This window comes from Callospermophilus lateralis, chromosome 15, assembly GCF_048772815.1.
Source record: "Callospermophilus lateralis isolate mCalLat2 chromosome 15, mCalLat2.hap1, whole genome shotgun sequence".
Lineage (NCBI taxonomy): Eukaryota > Metazoa > Chordata > Mammalia > Rodentia > Sciuridae > Callospermophilus > Callospermophilus lateralis.
The window spans coordinates 81,452,447-81,464,461 of NC_135319.1; the positions used below are offsets into that span (position 1 = coordinate 81,452,447).

At 45.7% G+C, this 12,015-nt stretch overlaps 1 protein-coding gene across 1 annotated transcript in view; it reads left to right on the forward strand.

Moving 5' to 3' along the window:
- The window catches only part of Slc18a2 (solute carrier family 18 member A2), a 33,397-nt gene that overhangs the window by 13,657 nt on the left and 7,725 nt on the right, over positions 1-12,015 (forward strand). Inside the window, exons 9-12 of the mRNA XM_076834612.1 lie at positions 972-1,067; positions 9,691-9,769; positions 9,946-9,997; positions 10,577-10,640. Of these exons, the coding sequence (XP_076690727.1) occupies positions 972-1,067; positions 9,691-9,769; positions 9,946-9,997; positions 10,577-10,640 (291 nt within the window). The remainder of the gene's footprint in view (positions 1-971; positions 1,068-9,690; positions 9,770-9,945; positions 9,998-10,576; positions 10,641-12,015) is intronic.

Below are 12,015 nucleotides of genomic sequence, written 5' to 3' on the forward strand. Positions count from 1 at the left end.
AGGCAGCATCCCAGAGCTCAGATGTACCTGGAGCCCTGGCCATTGAAGTGTGGGGATGAGGAGGGTGTGGTTGGGGACCAGGTCTCAGAGATATGACTCCTTGAACCTTGGGCATACCTGGTCTGCCTGCCTAGAATTTCTTGAAGTCTTACTGCCTGGTCCCATTCATGAAAGGAAATACAGAGATATACTCAGTACCGTCAGACCATCCCCAGTTCTGGGGCAGGGGAGTTGGGAACAAGGTGGGTGGGAGGAGAGTCCAATCATTTCTATGTTCTGCCTTTAAATGTCACAGAGAATGAAAAGATCTCTCATTACGTGTGCAGCTTCATCACGATTGCAAGAGTTCTTTGAATTTGTTCTAGCAAATTACAGGTTCCATGGAACACAATACAGGAGGCTCCCAGATTGATGGAGACAGTTTTGTGTGTCTTTTTCCAGATTGTTCTATATTTACAAAGGGTCTAGTTAACAGAGTGATAATATTTGCATAGGTACCTTGTGTGTTTAGTTGATTAAAAAAGAATCCCTCCATAGCACACCTGTGCTAACTGCACTGTGGTCTTTCTTGGATTTTCTGGCATTTCAGGGAATCATTAGAAATGTCCACGTTCATTGCACAATAAAACATAGTCACAAGAGCTCAGGTTGCCAACACCATGTGTGGCCTGGAAATTGTTGGCTGCTGGGCAGCCTCAGGCAGGTTCCTTCATTAATAGATTGGATAGATTAACCAAATGACCAGTCAGCGCCCTCTGGTTCTAACCTCATGACTCTGGGATTCTACTTGTTTAAAATTATAATAACAAAAAACTCCTTGTTAGCTCTTTGGCTTGTTGTTTTACCTTTTCCTTATGGAAGGAGGAGAAGTTCTAGATAATGTGAGCTGGGGTCCAAATGTGTTTGGCGAGACCGTGGAGGACACTCAGGACCTGAAGTCTAAGCATACTCACCCTCTTCCTCCTTCAAAGGCTCCATCTGCTTCGCCAACATGGGGATCGCCATGCTGGAGCCAGCCCTGCCCATCTGGATGATGGAGACTATGTGTTCCCGAAAGTGGCAGCTGGGTAAGGACTGGGGTGGGTTCTTTGGATTCTAGAACTTTTATCCCCAGAGTGGTTCCCATCAGTGCAGCCCTGCTGAACTGAACCAGGGTGATGCAGTGATTGCTTCTGTTTGACTGCCTTAGGGTCAATGTCGAGGGTACTTTTGGGGTCTGTTTCAGCTCTGGGTTTTACATCATCCCTGATGAAAGCTTCAGATGGAAAGCTTAAAGTATAATATGAGATTGAGATTGATATAGAGATATATAGAGAGAATATTCACAAACTTTTATTAAATTGCTACTTCTTTTATTTCATTATTGTTAATCTCTGCTATTCTATAAACTTTGGCATAGGTGCATAGGTGTTTAGGGAAAATGATATATGCAGGATTTGGTATTATCTGTAGTTTCAGGCATTCACTAGGGGTCTTGGAACATTTCCTCCACAGAGAAGGGGGTACCACTGTAAATGCATCACAGTTTTTTTGTTGTTGTTGGCATTTAGCATTGATATTTTTGTGACTGTAAATATTGATTCAAGTTGAGCATTGTAGGATACTGCGATTAATTTTTTTCTTTCTACAAACTTGTTTTTCCTGAACAAATTTTTGCCTTTTTTTTTTCATTTTCTTAATTTTCTATGTAGCATTTATGAATCACCTGCTAGACTCTCTGGCTGGTATGAAGGTCCCCTAAAGGCCTTCATGTTCATTGGCTGACCTAATATTTCTGGCTTTGCTCATCTGTGAACTCTGTTCCATCTCTGGGTCTAGATGGAGTGTTCTCCAGGCCTTGCTCCCCATCCCCTGGGCATCCTCTTTGCTTCTCTTGTTTCCTGGGTTCTTCTCTCCTCTGTCCTCTCTCAGGTCACCCCCTCATCTTGTGGAAGGGCATTGTCCAGCAGCTTTGGGAAAGAGGGTGCTGCGAGGTATGGGAAGTTCTGAGGCCCTGCATACCTGCAGATGTCTCCACCCGCCCCGTGGCTGACTTAGTCTGCCTTCACAGTTCCTGATGGAAAGCATTTTCTTCCCGAGTTTCGAGGCCACCATTCTATTACATTCTAGCATCCCGCACTGCTGCTCAGGAGGCCCCGGGTCTTCTGATTCCTGAGTCTCTGTTGGAGCCTTTACCAATCTGGGTTATGAGTGTCTGCGATGGCAATGGGCTGTGGTTTTTTATTTTTATTCTTTTCCCAAATACTGGCGGCTTGCTGGGTTAGCCCTTTCACCTGGGGAACCTTTTTCTATGATTACTCTCATTAACCCCCTCCCTCCTCATTTTCTTCTTTTACTCCACTTAGTTGGATGTTGGACCTCTATGTTTCATTCTTTTTATTTCTCACCTTTCCTTTTTTGCCCTTAATTTTTTAATCTTTTATCTTTTAAGCTATCTATCAAAGTTTTAAAGTTGATGCTGTTACATTTTTTTTTTTTTCAGTCCTGGAGATTGAACGCAGGGCCTTGTCCATGGTATTGCTGTACAAGTGAACTACATCCCCATCCTTTTATTTTTTTTAAACATATTTTTAGTTGTTGGTAGACCTTTATTTTATTTATTTATATGTGGTTCTGAGAATTGAACCCAGTGCTTCGCACATGCCAGGCAAGTGTGCTACCACTGAGCCCCAGCCCCAGCCCCTTAATTTTTATTTAAAGACAGGATCTTGCTGAATTGCTAATCTTGAACTTGCAGCCCCCTGCCTCAGCCTCCTGAGTAGCTGGGATTACAGGTGTGCTCTGCCATGCCCAGCTGCCTGTCTTCAATTTGAAGAGCCCTTTTGTATTGTGTGTGTGAGTTGATCTTTGTTGAAATGACACCCCCTGGCCATTTCAGTAGGGACTTTCTTTCAATCTCCATTTCAGCTTCTATTGTCCCCTGCCTCCTTGCTGCCCATTCCTTGGGACCTTAACCATTCCAGTTTAGCTTCTCTAGAGAACCTGCATCCTTTTGGGATGAGGGCTGGAGGGCTGGAGATCCAGCTTCTCTCAAAGCAGCTTTCCCACCTTTTCCCTGTCCACAGTCCCCGCTCTCAGCCGACCTTCTCAACTCCTCATTCCTGAACTTTCTGGAGTATGAGGCACAGGGCTTTTGCTTCTTGTTGACAGCTCCACATGCAGGTGGAAGGTTCCAGTGTTCCCTGTGTGTCCACCACCATTGCCCTCTGTTTGCTTCTCTTTCTTGTTACTGCTTCTCCTGGCCCATTCTGTTTGTCCTTAGGCCTGGGGAGGAGCATGTGGGATGTGTGCCTAGAACTTTCATTTATTCTTTTAGGAATATTTGAATAGACATTTGGGGTGTGGGAAGTGGAGTAAATCCTGGAAATTCAATCTGCCTTTTTTTTTTTTTTTTAACTGTAAGGCTATCATTATTTTAATGGTGAATATTCTGTTTAAGATTATGCCAGGGGCTGTGGCTCAGTGGTAGAGCGCTCGCCTAGCATGTGTGAGGCCATGGGTTCGATCCTCAGCACCACATAAAAATAAATACATAAAATAAAGATATTTTTTTAAAAAAGATTATGCCATAAATTTGCAATCATTGCCTTTTGTTGGGCATTTGGGTTACTGCCAGTTTGTACCATTAGAAACCATATTGCAGAGAATACCCATCATCTGCATCCCTCTTCATGTTTGGAGATATATTTGTCAGGCACAAATCCTAAAAGTTAAACGAATGTTTTAGAGCCTGGAAGTGAATATTTTAACACAGCTATTATTGGTCTTTAGTCTTTTCCAGTGACTAAAACGTGTAAGAAAGGGGAGCTTGTTTTAATTTCATTTAATAAGTGAAATTGAGCATCTTTTCTTATTGATATTTGCCCCTTTTCTTTAAAAATTGATTGATATCCATCTTAGAGATTTATTTTCCTTTCATAGTTTTTTGAACTCACATGGGAGATCCTAGGGAGACTCAGTTTTGAGTTAAGCTGTCGTTTTTAATGCCCCAAGCCTTTCTGCAGGCCACCTGCATTTGTCCTTGAGCATCCAGCCCTCACAGGGATGTCTTCTTGGAAGCTTCCACCTCTTGATTTAGACTGTGTCCTACTCTGGCTCCCACCACGTGGTCCAGCCTGAGAACCTGCCAGTCCCTTCAAGTTCTGCATTGATTCGCTGGTGTTCTCTCACCAACCAATCCTTAAGCAGCCCAAACTAGGTGTGAAGTTTCTTTTGGGGTGATCATAGTCTTGTGGATTCAGTTGGTGGTGGTGATTGCACAACCTGGTGAACATACCCAAACCAACCAAACTGCACACTGTCAAGAGCGAATTTTACAGGATGTGAATTGTGTCACAAAAGAAGCCCCAAATAACAAGAGTTATTCCCTATAAGAGGGAGGATTCTTGGAGCTAAGCAAAGGTTATTTCTTAGGCATAAAATATAGCTCTGAACTTCCTGGGAGTCAAGATGGGAGAGGAAATCCAGGGACCTTCAAGGTCCTGGGGAAAGCACCATGCTCTGCAGGAGGAGCACTTCCTTTTATGCTTAGTGCTGATAGGTTTTGCAAAAGATGAGGACATTCTCAGTCTTGCTGCTGCTCTTGTAGAGGTGTTTCCCAGCTTTCCCTTCCCTCTGGGACCTGGGTCTCAGGTGTCCTCAGGAAGCACCATCTCCCAGGTGGGCGTGCACAGCCCAGCAGAGCTCCCTGCACTTGACTGCACAATGTGGGCTGTGAGGCTTTCCCCAAGCCTTCTGAGTTCCACTTAATTGGCCCATGATCCTAATTAAATGTGGCCCGGCCATGTGCAGGGCACTCTAGCTGCTCTGCTCTTGTCCTCTTCAAAGCCCGAGGCTTCCTTTGTAAAATCTTTAAGGTCAGCTAGGAGCCCTGGGCCACGTGGGTAGACAGCAGAGTACAGGCTGCCTGGATGTCAGGGGAAGGTCATTTTTCAGGTTCATCACCTGCACTTTCAGTGTCCACCTGACCAGCACCACACATTTCCACCACTGAGGTTCCTCTCCCATTTGCCTCAGAGGTAGACTCATCTTTCTTCAAGAGAATCTAATTTCTCTTCTGTTTTCCTCAGATCCAGCATGGGGGAAACATGCCACCTTATGTGGGTTTCTGAAGTTTGAGGTCCATGGCTCCTGCATCCCCCCAGGCCCTAGAATCTGGGGATACTGTGGGAGACACGTTATGAAGGACCAGTGCCTGCAGGCCAGTCAGTCCTCTGGAGCCCCACAGCTCTCCTGCCCAGTCTCTCTCAGCTCAGGAGTCTTCTGCAATCTGCTATAACCCAGTGTGGACAGGTGCCTTTCAACTTCTGTGTGTCCGTTGTCATTTCTGGAGAAGGAACAAAAGTCAGAGCTTACCAACTATGTGGACTACACACAATTACTCTCCTTGGGCCATGGTTTTAGGGGAGGTAGACTCCCTTGGCCTGCCCCACATCCCCACCCAAACTCCTCTCTGACATTTGGCAGGAAGTCCTGAGTTTGGGTGGAGAGAGAATTCTTTCATGGTGTTTTCTTTTTACCTTAAGTTCTAGTCACATGACCTCCCCCAGAACCTTGATTCTTAGGAACTCAGAATTCAGAGTGAGGCCTATAAATCCCCAAGGGGGAGCATAGGCCTAGGCAAGGCTGGAGTCAAACTCTTTCTTCTGGTTCTTCCAGCCCATTTGTCTTGAATAAGATGTGGCGATGCAGTGCGGGATGGAGGACAGGGTGGGGCCACTCTGCTCCTAGCCAGCTATGACCTCATGACATGTTCTGTGCCAGCCCTGCAGGGTCCCAAGACAAGAGGATGGCCAGCATCCTGTGGTTCCCTGATGTGAGGCCTCCCCGAGGATAGGGCAACCTAAGACCATTGTCTCATTTCATTTACAAGCAGAGCCTTGGGGGGATGGGCACTTGGGGGCAGGTCTTCTGGAGCTGGGAAGAAGCCCAAGGGCACATTTCCTGCATCACTTCTAGGACTGTGCATCCAGCTCCAGCTCCTGAGCTTCAAGGGATCGAGCTCTACCCGGTGTGCTGGCAGTGGCTGCCGGTGGAGCCAGACTAAAGAGCACTGGGGTGGGTGGAGGAGCTGCTTGTGCTGAACTTTCTGGTGTGACCAGAGGTGAGTGAGGAAGCCACCAGCATCCCTGTCAGGACAGCAGCAACATGCAGGAGGAGGGGCTCATTCCAGTGGCCATGAGCACCATGTGTACAACCAGTCCCAGCCAACACTTCTCATTGAATTCTGAAAAGAATCGCCAGCAGGTTGCAGATAAAGGTCTCCTCGGGCAGAAAAGGCCTGCAGGGAACATGGTGCAGTTTCTTTGATGCCTTACAATTGAAAGACCTTTCCTGTGAAGACACGGTGGGGGGCCTGGTGGAAGAGCAGGTTTGCATGCTACGAGCCCCTCATGGTCTGGTGATGAAGGGGCTCCAGAGAGGTCACAGCAGGAAGGAGGAGAGCGACTGAGGAGCTTGGGAAACAAAGCCTATTGGATGCATTTGGTCCTTCTTTTCTTTCACATATGCTTATTGCTCATCTGTGTAGCCAGCAAGAAGATGGAGGTGGGGTCAGCTCTAGGCATCATGTTTCCAAGTAGAGAAAGAACTTGAACTTGTCCACAGGGAAACTGGTGGGAGCCTTGTATTGGAGAACAATCCAGCCCTGGTGTGTTTCATTTGGACATCTAGGTCTTACTCTTCTTGTGCTAGTGGCTGTGCTGGGACAAGGTTGGCGCCATCTTCCATTGGCTCTGGAGGCACACCATGACCAGAGGGTGGGTGTGACCAGGGAACGTTTAGGGCTTGGTGTCAGAAGCCTGCCCAATTGTTGGAGCTGTCTTAGAAATGGCTGGAAAAGTCCCCTGGTCCTGGGTCTTGGAGCAAAGGTAGATGGCCACCTCTGGCAACCACTGGCTGAGGGCTCTCCACCCCTTATGGGCTGCCACTTGAGACACTGAGGTGTCTTTGAGTTCCAGGACTCTGAGGTTCTGTAAGTTGTGGAGACCTGGTGAGAAAAGGGTGCTGAACAACATCAGAACAGGTGCAAACAGGCTCTTCCCTCTCCATAGCCTTGCTCTGGGTACCTCCTGTGTGCCACTGTTGAACTAGGCCACCGAAGACAGGTGGGGGGGTTTCTGCTCACTGGGAACTTATTGAGCATGGAGAAGGCCAGCAGGCTGGGGTGGAAAATGGGAGTCTGGGGTTTGCATGGAATGACAGGGCACTGAAATCAAACTGGTAGGGCTGTTTACCAAGAGCCATGAAATGCACCTAGTCATTTGATCCTTAAAACCATGCTGAGAGGTTTGCACAATAGGAGCTATGGCTGTTTCTTGGGCTCTAAGAGATTGAAGTGACCTTTTCAGGCCTTAGGTAGCAAGTTCAAGTTGAAGTGAAAACCTTGCTGCATGCCTACTAATCTAGTGCTTTTTGCTTGAGACTCATAAGATGGAGTTTGCGCCTGTACAGCCCTGCTCTTTTGGCTCCTTGGTCCTGTGTGTGAGCTCTTCCTATTCAACAGGTTGGGAAGATGTGGCTGCTCTGTGGCTTCTGCTGGAGCTTCTCTGGGTACCCCTGCCTTAAGTTTTTGGCTTCAGTGCTGCATCCCTTGCCCTACTTCCGGAATGAGTACTGACCAGGAGCCCTGGAGCCCCGCTGGGCTCCCTGTGAGCTACTTCATTTGACCAGATCTTACAATGGACTGTCTGTGGCCCAAATTCAGCTCTTAAGCAGGTTTCTTTTTTTTTTTTCTTTTTTTTTTTGAGTGACTGGTATAGTGTTAACTTCTTGGGGTTTGTTTTTAAAGGATGAATTTCCAACATTTAAATTCAGATTTCCTGTAAGAATCCAGAATTCCAGCTTATCTAGAAAAAATAGATCTTCCAATACTGAAACTGTGGGCTCCCAGGGTAGCGACTGATTGGAGAGAGTAGCAGCTGCCTCCTCTGATGGAGTCTAGGCCCCGCGAGTCACCAGACCTCCTACCCACTCCAGGGTTCAGTCTGTTTCTCTGACTCTGGGGCTAAACGTCGGTGGCTCTTTATCATGGGGCTTGCACTGTTGTTTTTCTTACAGTTTATTGCTTCCTTCACTTACTCCTCCCTGGCCCCAGAGCCACTTATCATTACACAAGGATGACAGGATTTCTATGCACAGACTAACAGTCTGTGGAGTGTGGGAAATTGGCCGCTTACCTGGGAGGTCAGGTGTAGATTCCGTCTGCTTTGGGGAGCTTGGCCAGCTGTGGCTCTGGGCTCCTGGACCACGGTGCCTGTGCTTTTGTTACATTCTTAATGAGGGTATGTTTCTGTTCAAACATCATCTGACTTTTTCTTTCAAAGACATTTTTGTGGTGACAAGAGCCACACTGTCATTGTCTCTGCTGCAGGCCATTGCTGTGCTAGGCACATGGCTGTCAGTAAATGTTTGCTGAATCAGATTACACTGAGCAATTATTTGGCCACCGCATATTGCCAAGTGTGGTGGAAATGATTCCCTGGAACATGAAGTGAGATTGCTCTTTATTATTATTTTCTAGAATCCCCAGGCCTGGAATGATTTGGTTTTGGATTTTGCTTATGGAACCCATCATTCTGAAGTCCCTACTGTGTTGGAGGCTTGACCTTTCTCCGGGTTTGATGGCTTTCATTAGTGCCTATTCTTAAAGGGACAAGATCATACTTGTCCAGGAAGGCTCCAGGGCCTCTGCATTTGGAATGCAGCAGGTGCTTACAGACAGTCTGGGACCTAAGGCCATCATGATTGAGAACTGGGAAGCTTTTACCATTTGTGGATAAGGCTTGGAATCAAATATGATTTATCTGTCTTCTGACAAAAAATGCTAGAGTTTGATAAGTAGTCTGTCTTAAAGAGATTGTCTTGTCATCCTAATAATAGACAATGAGTTGAGGTGGACACAGCCCATGGCAGCCAAGCCTGGTCTGTCTTGACTAATCTTCCTGTTCAGTGAAGGGGCATATTCAAGGCAGCCACTGTCCTACCTGCAGGAAATCTCTACTGGCTCATGAGAACCCAAGAGATGCAAGTAATTTGACCACAGACATGAAATTGTCAGTCACGTATGATTCCATTGCAAAAGGTGACCATGTAGATAGTTATGTTTTTGACATGTAAAAATGGTCATGAAACTAATTGAGAAAAGCAGGATGTAGAGCAGTAGGCACAGCATAGCCCTGTTGGAGCGTACAGCATCCTGTGCCCACATGTGTACGTATAAACTTAAAAGGGAGAAGAGTGATGGGGTTTGGATAATTTTATCTCCTGTCTTTTCGCTTACCTCAATTTCCCCTAATACTTTCAACGATTGCATTTTACTTCTGACATGCAAAATTGAAGAGAGGAGCAGGACACGTGCGTAGACGCCTGGCGCACACAGATCCTGTTGCTGGCCTCCTGCAGCTGGGAGCTGTGCGTATCAGTGCACGTGTCATGCCTGCTCCAGACAGATGAAGCCGAGGATAGAGAAATGATTTTCATCTCTGGAGTGTCTCAGCAGCTCTGTGGGACAGATGAGCCGTGTGGGGTCCAGACTGGAGCCGTGGGCTGCCGGATATGAGCTGCTTGGGCGCCGGCCCTGGGGCTTCATTTCATCTGCTCTAATCAACACTGGGGTGTCTGTGATTATTAGTTTTTCTAACATGTGACTGCTCTCAGTACTGATAAGGTGTCCTTTTCATAAATTTACAGGCGTTGCTTTCTTGCCAGCGAGTATTTCTTATCTCATTGGAACCAATATTTTTGGGATACTTGCACACAAAATAGGGAGGTAAGATTAAATGAAAACAGCCTTCTTTCTGTTACACTGATAATGAAGTGATTCTTTTAAAAAAATTCTAAGTGTTTCTACTTTAGATGTTACAATTGTTTTGATTTCCATTGAATATTTGGACTGGGGAAAAAACATTAAATGTTCATTTATTGATGTGCTTTTTCTTTTGACAGGTGGCTTTGTGCACTTCTAGGAATGATAATTGTTGGAATCAGCATTTTATGTGTGAGTAAAAGATGGCATTTGACAAGTGGGAACAGTCTGAGACTGAGACTTTGGTTTTGGGCAAGACTCACCAAGCAACATTATAGCAATTCGAGTTTGGTGATGTTTAGTTTTGTTGTCTTCCATTTTATCTTTTTTTGGGGGGAAAAGACTCTCCAATGCATTTATGTTAGAAATTTAGATATTTTATTACCTAGTTTGCCTTTTACCCCCTCCATCATTTAAATCTTGCCATATCTTAAATACTGTAGAGCAACTAGCCTGAAACAATTGCAGGATGTCTTCCTAGAAAAGAACATCTCCTACCAGTGGCCAATAAATACCCCAAATTAGAACTTCTTGTCCTTGACAGACATTGAGTGTGGACTAGGCTGATTCCTCACAGATAGCAGCTGACTAATTTTTCATGGTCGTCAGAATACTGTTTTAATGATTGGGACGACAAGTCCCATCCTTCCTTTTCCTTGTATAGGGAGTAGCCATATCAGGCCCAGAGAAAACATGTTTTTAAGAAGTTTTCAAGATTACTTGGAGTTGGATATTCTATTATTTTATCATGACATTTATTTCCTCTTACAGATTCCTTTTGCAAAAAATATTTATGGTCTCATAGCTCCCAACTTTGGAGTTGGTTTTGCAATTGGTAAGTTGCATGAGGCTTATGTCTAAATTTAACACTTATTTAACCTCTAGGAGAGATTTACTCTGGTAGAGTAAGTAGACTGTAGTTCTCAGCCTGAATTTCTAGAGGTTCGAGCAGAGGCTGCTGGCAGCTTAGCCCAATGATATCCTGTAGACCATCTCCACAAACCCTTTCTTCCACTACGCATCATTTATGTCCTGGAAACCAGCATTTCTAAATGCCTGATGCTTAGAAGCAGACTGCTGTGCCACTGCTATGCTTGGGCAAACAGGGGACCCCCTCACCTATAGCACATCTCCAGGACTCCTATCTGAAAACAAACCAGACAAGGCTGGGGGACAAAGTCTGTTTTTTATAGGGCTTAGTAAGGGAGTGCTGACCGCTGTGCCCAGATTTTCACAGATAGAGGCAATGGGTCTTTGTAACATAGGAAAAATAATGTCAGGAAAGAGCTTGTTAATATTTTGGATGAACCGTGTGTTTTTGTTTCTCATTAATTGAATAATAATTGATCATGATAAAGGCAAATGCCAAATCTATCACTCCATTGAGGCAGGAATTTAATCTTTGATTGGCACAGCAGAAAGAATAAATGGAGCATTTCCTGACCCCTGAGGAGTTAGGTCCTCCTGGTTTCTGCATGTCCCATGGCACGTTCACAGCCTCAGTCCCAGTCACCATTCGACTCTTTGCCTGGCTTCCAGCTCTTATGTTTGGTTCATCCCTTGCTCCCCAGCACCTTGCCCATATCAGGAGATCAGCAAATACTCTTTGAATGAAAGACATTTCTCTCTGTGCGGGCTGTTGCCTGTGGAGGGGAGGGAACTAACATTTCTAATGTTTGAGTCCTCCCCTGGTGTGTTCATGGACACTGGCTCTCCGCAGCTAGTCATCAGCACCTCCATTTTGTAGATGGAGAAACAGTGTTCAGAGAGGTTAGGTCTGACCCATGCTCACTCAACCAGGCATTTGAACCCAGCACTCTGAACACTTGTGCCCTTTATGCTCCCTGTATCTGGCTGTTTAAGAGATCAGAGATTCAAATACTGGTCTTTGTTGTTGGTTTTAGCCAACTACATGAGACTGCCTCTTTGGGTTTTACTTTCCCAAGTAGGGCCAGATGATCTCTCAGGCTCCTTTGTATACTGATATCTTCTGATTTCTCCGTAGCATTTTCCACCATGGTGACTCTGATGGTTTGAGTGTGAGAGCTGGTGTGGATGGGGAAGAGGCTAGGTGAGACCCATAGGTGTGCCAAGTGGCAAGGGACAAGAGGATGAGAAAAATGGCGAATCAGGGAAGCACCAGCAGGAAGTAGGCTCCTAGGGATCCACATAGCTAGTAACCTGCAAGTCCACTGAATCTGAAGAACAGC